This window comes from Mus caroli, unplaced genomic scaffold, assembly GCF_978045245.1.
Source record: "Mus caroli unplaced genomic scaffold, Mus_caroli_1 scaffold_18, whole genome shotgun sequence".
Classification (NCBI taxonomy): Eukaryota; Metazoa; Chordata; class Mammalia; order Rodentia; family Muridae; genus Mus; species Mus caroli.
The window spans coordinates 8,149,921-8,167,061 of NW_028227273.1; the positions used below are offsets into that span (position 1 = coordinate 8,149,921).

Below are 17,141 nucleotides of genomic sequence, written 5' to 3' on the forward strand. Positions count from 1 at the left end.
AGAGTAAAGCTGGCAGTACTCAGAGCAAGGAGCCCTGCTATACCTCTGTCATCTGCCATGCCCAGCCCAGGCCTGCCATGCAAACTTCCCTCAAATGCACTCTGCAGGGCCTAGCAGAAAGCACGAAACTCTTCTTTCCTGGTTTGAGGGGGGGTGGTGGTGGTGGTGGTGGTGGTGGTGGGGGTGGTAGTGGTGGTGGTGGTGGTGGTGGTGGTGGGGGTGGTGGTGGTGGGGGGTGGTGGTGGTGGGGGGGTGGTGGGGGGGTGGGGGTGCGGGTGGTGGTGGTGGTGGTGGGGGTGGTGGTGGGTGGTGGTGGGGGTGGTGGTGATGGTGGTGGTGGGGGTGGGGGTGGGGGGGTGGTGGTGGTGGGGGTGGTGGTGGTGGTGGGGGTGGTGGTGGTGGTGGGGGTGGTGGGGGGGGGTGGTGGTGGTGGGGGTGGTGGTGATGGTGGTGGTGGTGGTGGGGGTGGTGGGGGTGGTGGTGGTGGGGGGGTGGTGGTGGTGGGGTGGTGGTGGGGGGGGTTGTGATGGTGGTGGTGCTGGTGGTGGTGGTGGTGGTGGTGGTGGTGGTGGTGATGGTGGTGGTGGTGGTGGTGGTGGTGGTGGAGCGGATCTTTAACAGCAGAACTGAGGCCAGGAGAGGATTAACCACCTTTCATAATGTGGTATACCAGCTCTGAAAGCTGCTGCAAAGGACATGGACCTTTGCTGTATGGGAAAGGAATGCCCATGCTTGGGGAATCATCCCCAAAGCCACTGGTCCTGTCTTACACCTCCCTTCCTTCATGCCTGGGAAGACTGCTCTTTCTCAGCACTTGGAACTCAAAGCTTAGCTGACTAGTGGCTGTCTTTCATAGCCTGGAGCTCCATGTGGGTATCTGTCATGTTCATCTCTGCCCTGGTACCTGGGATGCCCTCAGTTTCTTCTTGGAAAGAAGTTACAAAGCTCAGAACAACAGGCCTGATTAGATTTGGACCCTGGACAGGGTGCTTTGGGTGTCCCACACAATGTCTGCACCCACTCTGTGGAGGTCAACCCCGACATAGCCTCCTGTGAAAATGGAACCTAACTTGCAAGCATTAAATGACTTGCCCACGGTGCCCTCAGCGCCAATCGGCAAGCTGTGAGTCAGGACTTGTGTTCATCTTGTTCCACCTGAAGCTGGGCTCCCTGGCATGTGCCATCCTGCCTCCTGTCACGGTGTCCTGGCAGGAGGCACAGATGTGGTGACTGAGGGACTGGCTGGAGCCAGCTCTACGATTTCTGCCAGTTGTGTGTAGCTGTATTATAAAGAAAATGCATTCAGCTCGGATTGCTCAGTTCAGCGGCCACCGTGGGTATTAAGATCTAGGTGTTTGGGCTAGAAAGAAAGCTCAGTGGTTAAGAGAAGAGAAGAGGACCTGGGTTTGGTTCTCGGCACCCACATGGCAATTCACAACCATCAGAAAACCCAGTTCCATAGCGTCTGACACCTTTTCTGGTCTCTGTGAGCTCTTGCATGCATGGGGTGTCCATATATACAGCTAAGCATGTGTGCATGCTCACACGTGCGTGTGCATACACACACAAACTAAAATAAATGTGTACAAAAATTTCAGTATCTTTTTTTTATACTTTATGGGTGCAGCATGTACCTAATTCATAGCTCTTAGGAATTTGGGGGTGTATGTATACATATATGTATACATACATATGTATGTATGTCCTAATAGATATCATTTCACACAGCCACCCGAGATTCAGCATACCATACATGTACCATCTGTGATGTGCTCCGTATTATATTCAAATGTTCTGTCTATCCTATTCTACCCCATTGTACCCTCTGCCTTTTCAGATTCTTTTCCCACTGAGATAATTTGACAGCCTGCTTCTGGGTGGATCCTGAAGTGCAAGGAAAAGGACTTGGGGGCCCAAGGGCCTGAGCATGATATGGAAATTAAGGGGATGAAAACCTCTAGGAGAGCTATCACTGGGCCTGCTGCGGCATCTTAGGCCAAGGCCACTGAGCAGAGTTCTGCAGAGAGCAATTTGTATCTAGTTGGGCCCACAGCAGTAACATCCCGTGCCTGTGTATCTAGCTGGCAGCAGGCAGCATACCATGGCACACATGAGCTCACTCTGCTGCTAACTGTGGCAACCTCTGCCACTTACTGAGGACATTTGAATGCAGTATCATTGCTAAGAGCTAGAGTTTTCAAGAGGGAAACTGCAGTCTGGTCTCAGCAAAGCCCAGGGGTCTCCATGCACCAGCCTCCCAATTCACCTTATTTATGAAAATGTCTCAGATGGAGATCAGTTCTCTTGGCCTAGGATTGATTGCAGTGCTGCTGGCTGGCTTTGAAACAGGGATGGTAAACATTCAAATGTGTGCTTCTCACGTCAAGGTGAGGTCACCCACTTTCTCTCCCCATTCAACAACAATGTCAGGTTTCCTAATGTGGGAACGAATTATCCTAAACTTCCAGGTATAGACAGGCATGGGTCTTGGGCCATAAAAGGTGAAAAGAAAATTTAGAGATGAACCTGAGAGAGAAATACTATCTGGATGAGCGAGCCCTGTGGAGATCTAGGAGGTATTCACTCATCCCCAAGTTGATCAAACACAGGAAGCATCCTAAGAGGGGGTTGGGGGAGGGGATGGGGGTGGGAACATACCTCTGATCAAAGCAATAGGACTCCCTCAGCAGAAGTAATGGTTGACCTTGGCTCACAGGTCTAAGGCAGCCCACTGGACCCTTGTCACTACATCAATGCATGATTGGAATTTTCTATGATAAAAACGTAAAAACCTAGAACCCTATCCTTAAAGGCATGGTGCCGAGTGAAAGACGCAACACGAACAAATGATAGACACGCTGTGTGGCTCGTTTACGTAAAGTTCCAGCAAACCAATGGAAGTGGCAGCTGCACGAGGAAGGTCAAACGCCAAGGAGATGGAGATGGTTCACTTGGTCAAGCATTTCCTAGACAAGCACGAGAACTGGAACTCCATTTCTGGAACCACGCAATGTATGGGGACACTTGTAATCCAAGCACTGGAAGGCAGAGGTGAATAGATGCCACCAACTCATTGGACAACTGGCCTATCTAATCTGAGAGCTCCAGGTCAACGAAGAACCCTTGTATCAAAAACCAAGGTGGACAGTAGCTGAGTAATGACTCTAGACGCCATTTCTCGTTCCACACTTGTAAACACGTGCACTCTGCAATACACCCCACGCCCCCGCCACCACCAGACATGAACACACATTCAAAAAGAAAAGGAAAGGCTCTCCCTTTAGAAAAGGGTGAATTGATGTTGTTTGGAGCTAAGGGAACCAGGGAGAAGAAGGAGGGAGGCTAGCTACGGTCTCCAGGAAAGCTGTAATTCACTCACTCTGCAGGTCATCTCAATTTGACAAGTATACTCCGTAGGATTCGTCTCTACTCAAGGCCAAGGGTTTCGTGCTTCACTGGCCCAGCCGTTAGCAGCCCTGACTTATCTGGACTCACATGCTAAATAACAGTCTGTGCTCCATGGGAACCCTTCAAGGTGGGATGTCTCAGAAGTGAGACTCCAGAAACCACCAGGGCAAGAAGATGGCTTGCATACCTGTGGCCAAGCCCCTTCACTGTGAAAAGATAAGTTTTGACATAAAGTCATCCTAGACAACAAACCTAATGTGCATTTGTCAAATCCCAGAATTCTAGTCATAGTTGAACATTACTTTTAGATTACATCCAAGTCTGCTACTTGCTCCTTACGTATTCCCGGTACAAACAACAAGGCGACTTGGGGGTGCTTCTTTCTGTCATGACTGATGACTCTATGGAGATTCAAGGCCTGAACTTGGAGGATGATGCAGGCAGGGGACCCCATGAGCATGCACAGCATACCTATACCCCTGAACTCTGCACAGAACAAACGTAGGCTGGCGGCCTTAAAGGACTGAGCCCCTCCTTAGGGAGGGCTAAGATCATTTCTGATTTTTCCTTGGCCACACCTGAGCCAGCCTCTAAGCACTGTCCCTGCACTCCTGGCTGCTGGCCAAGCCTTCAAAGCTCTTAGCAAGACAAAGGCAGACAGGAGGACATTGCTTCTTTAGCAAGGTGGCTCCATCTGTAAGATGGAGGGTAGGACATGACCTAACAAGACTCCTGGGATTGTGCATGGAGGACCTGGATTCCAGCCAGTCTGGTGAAAGCCTCTTTTCCATCCTGTCTTTCTCTGTCTTGTAACTTTGAAAGGCAAAGCTTATAGCATCTCTCTTTGGTCCTATCAATGAAGCCCTGAATCCCGTAGTCACTATTATCATCTACATATTTCAATTTGTCTCTTCCTGCACGCTAACTCTACCTAGGTTCTGTTGGTTGAGTGTTGGTGGGAAGAGTTTTTTCTTTGCTTTTGCCAGGCAGCAGTAAGTCCTTCAGGACCATAGAGAACGGGCCAGGCACAGGCTCCATGAATCCCGCTGATTAGAAGTGGTCTGAAGCCATCTTTTCTCGGGTGCTTCTCTCTCCCTAACCATCACCATCTTTCTCTGCCCAGACTTGGCTTCTCCAGGAAGCTGGCCCTGATTTCTCCTGCTTCTCTCCCTTCCCACCATCTTTAGCTTCACCGATCCTCCCATGCTCTCAACAAGTAGGTGTGGGGTGTGTGCATATGTTCAAATATTGGTGGAGCGAGGAGGAAATTAAGTTCAATAAATACTATGTCCGTGAACCCACGAAGACATAGCCCATCTCAACAGCCAGTCAGCTACAATGGAAAATTCATGAGCCTAAAGAAATGCCCAGTCAAATCCAGAACAGACTAGTCAGGCACTTTCCCGGGGTACTTATGACATGGGGGCAGGGGGCTTCTGCAACCAGATTTCTCAGATAGCAAAATGGCTTGTCTGGGTTTTACCACTGTAACTGTCTGGCTAAGAGACTCTTGGACATCTGTGCCCTGGAATGGTATCTTTGGTGACAGCTGCCGCATCAAAGCTAGGGTACCGAAAGCCATACAGCTTGCATCCATCCAAAACACTACTGAGACGGAAAGCAGAGGGAATGCACATGGTGATAATACAGCAAAAAGAGGTGACTTGTGCCAGATGTGGTGGTGCGTGTCTATAATCCCAGCACTGAAGTTGAGGGAGGGAGGGAGGGAGGAAGGGAGGGGTATTAGGGGTTTAAGACAGCCTGGGCTACATAGCCTAGTATTCCAGCCTAGTCTAGATAACATAGCTCTCTAGTCTGAAAACTAAAGTGATCTTACATACTGTGAAGGAACATTTAATACTATCACAAGGGACAAAGACCTGAGAATCCCCCATTTGGTGAGCCTCCCTCTGTAGCACCAATGACTGCATCAGAATTGAGCCCAGCAGGCTCTGCATAACTCCTGAGAGGCATGCCTTCCTGGTCTTCAGCTGGCTACTGCCCTGAGTGGTGCCACCACCCAGTAACCTGAACTTTCTTGAACTCTGTGTAGTAGGGGGAGAATCTAGACCAGCCTTCCCCAGTCTTAGGGAGGCTCCTGGCCCTCTTCACCATCCTTCTTGCTAGGTAGCAGACACAGTGTTCATCATCCTAAGATACCATAGGCCAGAGTGGAAGGCCATGGTTGTGTCTGATTTCCAAGCCCAGCCTCCAAACATCATATGTTTCCCTGTAATACTTAACCTCTTGGCTCCTGGAGCCTTAGTGAGGGAGGAAGAGGGCCTTCAGACTATGAGAAGGAGTCATGAAGGGAGAGAGGGGAACTAGAGGGGAACTAACTCCCCCAAGAAGCCAGGGGGATACACCAAGTGTCTTAGGCTTGCTAATGGTCTAGGCTTGCTACTGGTCATGTTTCCAATTATATGAGAGAACTATTCTCACTCCATTTTACAGATAAGGTCAGAGGGTCAGGGTGAAGTGACTTCTCATGATCACAAGGCTATCCTGTGACAGCACTCATGGTCTCTCTGTGATCAAAGCCAGTTCCCTGTCCACTGGACCATGCTATCACGTCAGTAAGCTACCAAACACTGGTATATGGACTTTCCCCACAGCCTCTAGACCTGAGCCAGAGTCCCTACAGCTCTTTTCGAGAGTCAACACCCTCTTAGGGGCCAAGGGATGTCACTCTGACATGGACATTGTCTTGAAAGTGTCTTTACTGAAGGACCCAGCAAAATCCTGGGCCTGGTCCACCCAGGGTGGAAGATAATGATGGTGTCTCACTGGTCTCCGCCATACCATCCATGCTATCGGGGGGTCCCTGGGCCGGTAGACTAGCTTTAGGGAATGCCTGCCCAGCAGGATTCCTCCTGGGGCTAAGTAAGTGAGGGTGTGAGTTCTTGAGCCCACTTCCCAGGTTTTCTCTCAGCACAGCCCAGTCATGCGGGAGCATGCAAGAGGGGCCTCCCTCGGGGTCCTGCCATGCAGCGTGGATGGCTGAATGGAGACAGATCATGAGGTTGAAGGGGACCTCTATGTCACCGGCCTGTGGGCTCACCTACCTGGAGAGACTCCCCACTCTGGAAGCCTTACCTGACAGAGGGACATTCACACTGAAGCAAACTTGAAAAGAAAGAACACGTACACAAAGACAAGTTTACTTGGCCGGCATTTCCCTTATGGCCTTTGGCGTTCACGGAGGACAGCTAGGTCTATGGGGAGGCAGCTCTCTCCCCCTCCTAACTGGCTTGCTCCCGTTCCAGTGTCAAAGCCCAGGAGCCCGTGATCTTAGAATCTAATGCTTCGGGGTTCAAAAACTTAGGGCCAGAAGCGAGCTACTGGCCCAACAACTTGCACTGGCATCCATTCCAAATACATCTCTTCCCACTACGGTCCTCCTCCCCCCACAGATAAGCCTGCCAGGAGCTCAAAAGCTCAATGAGAGATAGGTGTGTTAGCGATTAGACAGCACCGCCATCTTGGAAGGAAATCTCCAATGAGACAAAATGTTCCTGCTTAGCTATTATCTGTAGCATCAGAGGCTCTGCTAGCTGTTGTCCGTTAGATCTTATGTCTGTGGAAATTTTGGTTTGGTGTTGATGGAACATTGTTTGCCTAAAATCAGTTCAGTGTGTGGCTGCCTGGAGCAGGGATAGGAGGAATATACAGGGGTCCCGAGGAGGGAAGGCGCTGCTATATTGGAGGATGCATGAGGAGAAGCTTTCCACACTGAAGTAGAGGCCAGCACAGCGGGGTGACGATCTAAAGGCTGGAAACCCAGCTGCACTCCTAACGTCTGGGGAATCACAGGAGGGGTTAGACAGGGAAGCTGAGGCGCCAGGGGCCTTGGAATCTCAGCTTAGCAAACAAGTCAGGAAGACATAGCCTGCAGCCACAGCAGCCAGCGGAGGTATGTGATGGAAACTGACCAGAGGCTCAATTCCAGCCTTCAATCTGGACAATCTCTTGGTGATATATCTTCAGAGGCAGGAGGCTTCCTGTGGAGGGGCTGGGAGCCAGGTTGGAAGCTGTTGTGATGTGGGTGTGAGCAGCCCCACCCCCACCCCCCACCCCCAGGTGAGCCAGGCATGGCAGAGACAAATCTGGCTGTTTGGTGAGTTTGAGGAGAATTAAAGAGTTCTAGAAACACAAAATAACTACACTGTAGCTATTCTCAAACACTAAGCTGGATGCTATGACTGCTCCTGGGCTCAGTGGAATGGAGTCTTCCCTGAATCCAACAGGCAGGTCACCTGCTGGATGTCTCCGCTGTGGTGGCCAAGAGGGAAGTGAAGGAATTGGCTACTGACTAGGTTTTTGTGGGATGGTGGCATTCTGGTCAACAGGGCATAGCTGGAGAGCAAGTGGGGCTGATTCCAAAGAGAAAAAAAACAAAACAAAACCGCAGGCTCTTTTAAGAGTCCCAGCACTTGACCACATTTCTCTCCAGGTGTTTGGTATTAGTAGGAATGGGCTTTTCTGACCCTGCCTCATTTGCCTGTTTAAACTTGTGGCCAGCTGTCTCTTTGTGGCTGGCAACAATCACGAGGCTGGTACTGTTTGCTCATAGATTTTATCTTGTTTTCTCCACACAGTGTCATCCCTTTCTTTGACACCAGTCTGTAAGACAGGATCCAAGAATCTCACAGTGTCCCTGGCTGATAGCAGTCCCTTGTCCTCATGGCTTCTTCCCAGCATTGAACCGGCTTTCCTTCAGCTGTCAAAGCCAGGCCTTATTGAGCTCTCTTAGGAAGGCACATAGCATGTTCTCTAGTTATAAGACACCTTGAGCCAAGGAAAGCCAGTCTAATAATGGAACCTCTGACCCATGGGGATGACTTTGTAGCATTGTGCCAAAGTAGCTCTCTCCCCCAGTGACCTGTGGGTGACTGCATTGTCCAAGGCTGCATCTGCTTAGGAAGCACAGAGCTGGCCTGCCTCTCGGCTACTGCCTGGGCTAGGCTGTCATCCCGATGCTAGTTGGCTCCGTGAAGAGAGTGGCTTATAAAAAAACCCATCTGAGTTTCTTTCTACAGTGGGCCTTTGAGGTTTTCCCAGATGATAAATGGAATGACTTCAGTGCAATCCAATGTCTTTTGCCGGTCTTGAGCATGCAGGCACTACAGACTACTGGTGTTTCCATATCTCAGGAAGGAGATTTAGCTTGGGGACAGAGCTAGGACACCTTTCTAATAACAACTTTCTCTTACTCTCTCTCTCTTTTCTTTTTATTTACAAATTTGATATTTACGAGAGAGGTTGCAGATTCCATAGATAGAAATGTGATCAGATATTTAAACGCCTTGAAGACTCGTGCCTGGTAGTGCTGAACGACCCACAGGACTCAGCCAAACACCTCCTGCACAGTCTTCTAACTTCCTTCCCACTTTCTTCATACCTAATGAACTAATTTTCTCATTTCAGCCAAATATAAATCAGCCCAACGAATCGTACATCCTTGACTTCCAACATGGTACTCTGGGCACAGTGGGGTCATGCTCACAAGACACTTGCAATGGAAATGGTGAAGACAGTTTCAGGAGACTCAGATGTTGGAGGCCCCGTGTGGCCCAGTCTTCTCTTTTGGACATACTCTCAAGGGGAAAGAAAGCCACCGGAAGCTCATGTGAATCCCCAGCAGAGGAATCGAACAGGGTCCTGCTTCTAATCTCAGGAGGAAGTCTCCCAGAGGTTGAAGTAAGGGAAGCCCAGTCTTGTGCATTGGGGTTCAGGGAAATGTGCTCTGAGACCTCATCACAGACCCAGCAGTATGTTTCCTCCTTCTGGCTTCGAGGGACTCCTTATACCTTTACCTACAAGAGCATCTTCCCATCTGGCTATGGACAACCTGAGGGGGCTCTCTGCCTGCCTGAGCTGGGGTGAAACCTGCTCGTTGGTGGAGTAGGACATGTGGAAGCCTGTTCCTGCTTGTTCCCCATTCTTCCACCTTTTCCTTGGTGTCTTGGTTCCGTCCCAGATCCCAGGCTCACTGCCACCTCACACTCTTCTGCACGGCCCCCTGTCCTTCTGCTCTTAACTTGTGGGTGGGAGGGCCACTGATCAAGGTGTGGTTCCTCTCAGAAATGCCTTGTTAGAGAACGGACAGAAGCCATGCTTAGAGTGCTAAGAGATCGTATTCCAGACTAGAGATGGGAACCCAGCGAGGATGTTCTGGACTGATGGAGCTTTAAAAGATGCTCCAGGAACTGGAATTTCTCACCACTGCTTATATCCGAGAGCCTGCCTTGACTTTGAGCAAATATTCCTAGAAAAGGCCCGTGGTCACTTCTCATATCCCGTCATCTATTAGACCCCAGAGTAAGCCTAATCTCCGTGACTCCATTCATTTAAATGTCCTTCGAGATTATGGCTCCGGCTCCAGCCCCTTCCCTCTGGGAGCTTCTCTACAGCACTGGCTTCCCTCATCCACACTAGCCTTTGCTTCTCTTCATGGTTCCAGGGGACTTCCTTGGGCCTCTCCTCCCTATACTCTCTTGAGAGGCTGAGCCTGTGTCTTCCTCTAGCCTTTCTGAGTCTGACTTCCCCATGAATCTGGCTGAGAGTGGCTCGTTGGCCTAGAGCCTCAACATAATTTCCAGCCGGTCTCGTTCGGGCTCTTGTTACTTGGACCTGAACATTTCTAGTTCTGCTTCTCATCGCTCTAGGGATTAATTAAGTTAAACTACATAGAAATTGTAATTCAGCCCTCAGGCTTGATCCTTCCATTTCATTTCCTTTGCTAGGCCTTTAGCGACCTGCTTCACACATTCTCTCCAGTATTCAGTCGCTCTTGGCTTTGGAGACAACTTGTAGTGCATCAGGCAGGCTGTCACATGTGATGAGCTCTGTGTGCCCTAAAAACCAGAACTCCAAACCTTCCCTATCTACAAAACCCACAACCTGGGCATGACATGGGGTGAGGGTTGGGGTAGGGGAGCATAGAGCTGTAGTGAGATGGGCTAAAGTGGAAGAGAGGTTTGCAGAGAGAAGTGGACCCCCAAGCCTCACTTGTTTGAAGCTGTGTATCTCTCAAGAATCACACAGACCAAAGCAGAAAGCAATGTAGGAATGGTGGCAAGCCCTAGCGCCATGGCTTTTCTGTCCTTGAGGCTGAGGGAGGAAAGACTCCTCTGACAGTACTGGTTGATGACCTCTGGTCTTCTGCCAGCCTCATAGGTCTGAAGCTACTGTCTAAGAAACTCTTCCCTTCAGCTCCCTGGTGCCTGAAGCTAGCGGAGATTCATAGTGTGAATGACTACCTCAGTGGATAATGTTGCCTGCTCTTCCAACACTTCCATGTTAGATTAGCCCGCAGGACATGGCTTTGGGTCCCCGGTTGAGCCTTGACTGGAGTCCACTGTTCAGCTTCTCAGTGCCACGCCCCACTGGTCCCCACTCCTGACCTGTGCCTGGCACTGCACATGGAAGTACTGTAGCATATGCGGTGCCTTGAGCAGGCAGAGGGCAGGGACGTATTAGAGACGGGGACAGTGATGGAGGCCAGGACACAGGCTGTCCTCCCTGCACGACTGTGGGTCGGTCTTTCTCCAATAGTCGCTGACTCTCCCCTTACACTCTGCCATATAAGGACGGTGACAGCACTGGGCTAATATTTTACTTTACGTAGACACTTTCAAGGCAAAACCTTTCTCTCGGGGAAAAAAAAAAACCCTCGCATGTATCTCTATGCCATGTGGAAAACTAGCGTCATTGTGACCGATCAAAATAAGTAAAGCTGGGGGAGGTATGACCATGGTGCTGTAGGCATCGTAGTTTTGACAGTCAATGTCTAGGGTCTCAGACGCCTCTGGGAGACTCCTCCCTGGTTTTTTCAGCGATACCCAGGCTGCTCGAGGCTCACACAGACTGGTGCCAAAGTACCAGCTGACCATAGAGGGGAAGGGCTGGGAGCCCCACTTACAATTCTCGGCTTGAAGGGGGGCTTGATTTTCTTCTGCTCCAGCAGTACCCAGTCAATCTCCTTGAAGAATGGATGTTGCTTGATGGCGTCCTCCCCGTTCTGCGCTGCCACACAGCCCAGGCGCTTGTGCGGGTTCTTGGTCATGAACTATGGGAGGAAGACACCAAAGAGTTACTGATGGAGCCTCCCGGGTGTGACTCATGAGGGGATATCTTCCACATCATTTCCTACGTCTGCGTTTACATGCTAGGGGCCTATCTGTCCTCAGGGTGTTCTATCTTTGAATATATGGTGTAGCATGTGTCAGACAGCATTCTAAACATAGTTCAGATATGGATTCATCTCCCTTGAGGTACCATTACTACTTCTACTTTAAAAGGGAGGAACTTAAGGCACAGACAGGCTCGTTAGCTGGGCTGAAGATGCACAGCCAGTAAGGTACCAAGTTGAGATTAGGACCTGACTCTGCCTCTCTATTGCCCCAGATATTCAGGTCTTTTCAACAGAGTCTGGGATCCTGGCAGTCACTCATTCACAGCAAGAAAGTAGGCAAAGACAACCAGGTATGCAAATGACTAAGGGTATGCAAATGTATGCAAATTATCAAACATCCCTCCCAATTCTTTCTTTCCCTAACCCATCTCATGGTTTTAGTTTGAATTTTCAATTGTCACACAAAAATGTCCATGCTTGGGCCAGCAAGATGGCCCAGTGGATAAAGGTGTTTGCTTTTACCAAACCTGACAAACTAAAAAATATTTTTGATGTGCACCAAAAAATAAAGGTGTTTATGTGGTGTGTGTGTGTGTGTGTGTGTGTGTGTGTGTGTGTGTGTGTGTGTTGAGGGCTGTATGTGTTGTCCATGATGTGTTAGAGATCAAGTACAGTGTTTTATAGGTAAAAGATCTCTAGTGACAAAGACACTTGGTGACTGTGGTGGAATTTCAAGGCTCATCAGCAGAAGCAAACGTCTCATATGGGAAAGGGTTAGGGCTAGGATTGGTGTCCTATGATCTGCCCCTGGTGTCCTTAAACCCAAACCACATGGGCATTGATTTGAAGATGACTTGTGGTCCCCGTCTCCTTCACCTACATGTCCAGGAAGTCACTCTGGTTCAGTGACTCAGATGTCACACACTGGCTTATATACTCTTTTGTTTGGCACATGGAGATGTTTCAGTTTGAGTGTTGCCTACTTTTAATCTCTGGTTCAGTGTCCCCTGCAGTGCCTTAGTGTTCTCTAAGAAGCCGGCAACATGTTGATTCCTCCGCTGATATTTGACCTCTGTGTGCTTGTCAACTTGAATTATAAGCTGACTAAAGTGCACCTCCCCTTGACCCCTGAGATGCGTTCACCCAGCACTGGCTCCATTCCCTCCTTCTACCTGGTGCTCAGGAAACTGGAGGCTGCAAGGGAGGCTAGCTGGCTCTCAGGGAACTGCGCTGAGTTTAGCAGCAGCAAGATGGCAGCTCGCTGCGGCAAAGGTTCTTCACTGCTCTGAGACAGAAAAGGCCTTCTCTAGATCCCGAACCACCTCCCAGTGAGTAACATCCTTCAGTGAGGTAGCTCTAAGGACAGTCTTAGAAAACATGGGCTACAAATGTTAAGTGACAAGCTAAGGGGATGGGGAAGTGGGCTCCAAAGATAAAGCAGTGGTCCCCTCTGCCCTCCATGGGCCTCCCTCCCTCCTTCAGCTAGCAGAGATGAGCCTAAGGAGGAAGCCCTGTGGTAATGCCCCGGGCAGGACGCTCTCTTCTCAGACATTAAGCAGTTACCACAGCATAACCCCTAACCCCTGAGTCTGTGCAGGTCAACGGTTCTCTTCTCTTCTCTTCTCTTCTCTTCTCTTCTCTTCTCTTCTCTTCTCTTCTCTTCTCTTCTCTTCTCTTCTCTTCTCTTCTCTTCTCTTCTCTCTCTTTCTCTTCTCTTCTCTTCTCTTCTCTTCCCCCCCTCTCTCCCCCCCTCTCATTTATTATTTAACTTTTAAATGAGGTGTAGGTGCATGTAAGGAGGGATGTGCTGGTGTGAATTCAGTGTCCAGAGAGTTCAGCAGATAGCAGCAGTTTCCTGGAGTGGGAAACACAAGTGGATGTCAACTGTCTGGCATGAGTGCCAGGAAACGTGGGTCCTCCGTAACAGCAGTGTGTGCCCTTAACCACCAAGCCACCTCTCCAGCCCCAGGTGTCAACAGTTTTTGTACGCAGTGCTACTGACATTGTTTGCTTGTAGGGCTGTCCTGTGTGCTGTAGGCTCTTTGGCAGTAGCTCTGGTATGTCTTAGTATGTCCTTACACATCTGCACCCACCACGTGCCCTGCGATTGCACCAGCTCCAATATGTCCAAACATTGCTGGATAATTGTCTAGAGGGAGTATTAAAAACCATAGTGCTGTCTGGGTCATCCAAAGAGAGGGGTAGAGAGAGGGAGAAGGGTGGGGGAGAGGACAGATGGAAACACACACACACACACACACACACTTAGCTGCTATGTGGGCAGGGGACTCAGAATGAGGCTGAGTTGATGTTTGCCAGGCACAGAGTTCTTCTCCATGTGGATCTCCTGCTGGAGATCAGCTGTCAGGGAGGGTCTGGGTGGGGGTCTGGGAGCTAGAGCAGGAGGCTCAGATCTCCACCCTAGTTAATCACTCAGGGATGGTCCTTGGTGGGAGAACCCCTGTGACAGCTGCCCCAAAGGCATTTTGAAATGCAGAGACAGACAGACAGACGCAGCCTTCGGTGGAAGAATCCATAGCCCCTTCTGGGAGAGGAAACACAGCAAGCCGTCTAAGTTCTGTATCAACGGTGAGAGATAAAGCGGTGAGAATCTGCATCTTTATCGTCTTGGTATCCACCTAAGGAGATGAAACCTCACACTGCGTCCAGAGTATAGGAGGCAGGCAGGTAGAAGTGTGCACAGGCTATCATTTTAAATAATTATGTGTCTTAGTTATTCAAGCTAGTGAGAGCTCAGGGCTGGGGAGAGCCCAGAACCGGAGAGTGACTATACTTGTGATGTAACCTAACAGGTCAGTAAGAAACACTAGCAAGGCAACAGCAAAGGCTTGGATCAAACTGTGGCACCCACATGTGACCCTTACAGGCTCTGCTTTGGCCAACACACTCTTTTGAAGGGAAGGAGTTCATGTCACTTCACAGGGAGGATAAAACCGGGCTTCAGGCTTCCCCTTGGAAAAGCAGGGCTGGCGAAGGAAGTGCTGATGGCTGCAGGCCTGCAGTCAGCTGGAGGTAGGTGTGGACACACTCCCCAGACAGGTGTGGCTCTCAGGCAAACCCTGCCCCCACCACGCTTCAAGTCACCTGCCACATTACCTCCTTGTAAACTGGGATAAAGAGGACAGCACAAAGACCGAAGAGCAGTCATCTTCCATGTTGCAACAGACACTCTTTGCAGCACACTTGGACAGCAAGCGCTTTGCTCTCTGATGCTGTCTGATGTTGTTTTTGACACAAGGTCTCAGGTAGCCCAGGCTGGCCTCCAACTCACTATGTAGCTGAGGAATGGCCTTGAACTCTTCATTCTTTCTCCCAGAACAGGTATGACAGACAGGTATGTGCTCCCGTTACTAATGCATGGCTTGCAATTGATGACAGGGCTTCATGAATGCCAATAAACACTCAACACCTGGGCCTCATTCCTAGTCCCCCATAGTATACCAGAAGGCATAACTTGCTGTGAGGGTGAATGAAGGAATTTCAAGGAAAATTCTGTCTTTTAGAGGCATGAGGAGGAGGTAGAGCAAGACTCCCACACAGTAGGGCATATGTCCAGTGAGAGGCAGAAGAGACAGCTAAGGAGACAGAGAAGAGGCTGCCCAGGGCAAATGCCACCATGATAGAACAAAGAGGGTGTGAGCACAGGCTCAGCTAAGTCATGAATCCTTGAACATGGAGCCACGGGGGGTGGGGGTGGGGCAGAGGGGCAGAGGGGCAGAGAGAAGTGGGGCAGGGCACAGCGTGTGATTCCAGACCCCTGCAAAATACTTGTACGTCTTAAAAATGGCATGACTTCCACTAGCTATGGCGAGTGCTGCAAAATTCCCCAGCTATCATATAGACAGTCAAGTTTCTTCAGAAAATATATAAAATAAAGGAAGACCAAGAGTCTGGGGTCCTTGAACAGGGCAGGTTTTGTGTATATCACTGGTTGACTACTGAAGTCTGGGGTGTTTTGAAAGGGAACAGAAGGCAGGAATAAAAGCTGGGGCTCCTGGGCTGTTACATGGCTCTGCCTTGAACCAGCACTGTGATCTTGGACAAACTGTCTGATGAGCACACAGACACACAGACAGGCAGGCAGACAGACAGACAGATAGGCAGGCAGACAGACAGACAGATAGGCAGGCAGACAGACAGACAGACAAACAGGCACGCGCGCGCGCGCACACACACACACACACACACACATGGGGTCAGGGGTAGACTGGGGGAGGAGCGCCCTCAGGGGACAGAGACACAGGTGAGGGACAGTCACTCACAGCTTTCAGGATGCTGACAGCTTCCTTGCTGAGCCAGACAGGATAGAGAACATCATCATGAAGGATGGATTCGAACAAGTCGTCCTCATTGTCAGCTTCAAAGGGGGGCTGCCCAGCCATCATCTCGTACATCAGCACTCCCAGGGCCCACCAGTCCACTGAGGGGCCGTACTCCAACTCCTGTAGGATCTGTGCGGGGAAACAGATGGCATGTCAGGGACCATTTAAGAGCCTGACTCCAGCAGCAACTCTCCCACCCAACTCTCCAGGGAAGGTCTTGGCCTTCCTGTCCACCTTGCTCCGCCATAGTGGAGCTGTGCTACCCTGGGGTGTGGGGTGGGGCGCTACCCCAACTTCTTCAGGGAGGCTTAAGTGTGGGAGCCGCTATCCTCGCTCCACAGTGAGATCTACCATCTAACCTCTGCTGGGAACAAGAGGCCACTTCTCAGTTTGCATGCTAGATAAAGCTCCGGGGCAGCATTTAGGTCCACTTTCAAAAGATAAGAGCACAGCTCAACATTAACTCTGGGTTAGGGGAGCAGGGTGTAAACTTCAAAAGGCGATGCTGAGAGGGACCAGCTGTGCAGGAAGTTCGATTCCCATCATTCACAGCCTGGGCACCCTGACTGCCCAGTGGGAATGGAACCACAATCTGTTTTGTTTTTGCTTTCCCCCCACACCCCCACTTGAGCTAAGGCCTCACTTTGTAGCCCTGGCTAGACCAGAATTCACTATATAAACAAGATTGGCCTGGAACATTCGGAGATCTGCCCACTTTGGCCTCCTGTGTCCTGGGATCAAAGGTGTGTGCCACCATGCTTGGCTTGAAACAGAAAGTTGATATTCCTTAAGTGGTGACAACACTTACCTCAGCCCCGTGCTCCATGGAAGGAAATAAGAGGGAAGGTCTCTCCCCAAGCCCCTGTGTTTTACCCACCAGAGGCTACTATGCTCTCGTCTATGACGGTAAAAGACTCATTTCCATCAATCTTTCTGGTTCTCCGAATCTCACCAATGAACTTAGGGTCATCTAACAGACCCTGTGGATCTCCTTTCCTCTGGGGCTAACCTTGCGAATGTATGTTATCCTTACGGGCAAAGCCAAAATCCAATCAGTTCTATGACTGTCTTGTGAATTTTACCTTTGACCAGGACCACACTCAGCAATGTCCCCTCCTCCCAACCACTGTGTATCTGGCCAAATGGACAGCCAGAGCATTAACTCAGGATGGACCCATGTGGAACACGCTACCCGCACCCCTTTCTACAGCAAGCCTAGATCCTTTGGGGTTAAACAGAATTCAGTAGCAACA

General features: G+C 50.1%; 1 protein-coding gene across 1 annotated transcript in view; it reads right to left on the reverse strand.

The window, feature by feature from the left end:
* Prkce (protein kinase C epsilon) overlaps positions 1 to 17,141 on the reverse strand; it is a 481,070-nt gene that overhangs the window by 15,694 nt on the left and 448,235 nt on the right. Inside the window, exons 13-14 of the mRNA XM_021186165.3 lie at positions 15,829 to 16,017; positions 11,333 to 11,479 (exon numbers count right to left, since the gene is read on the reverse strand). Coding sequence (XP_021041824.1) covers positions 11,333 to 11,479; positions 15,829 to 16,017 — 336 coding nt within the window. The remainder of the gene's footprint in view (positions 1 to 11,332; positions 11,480 to 15,828; positions 16,018 to 17,141) is intronic.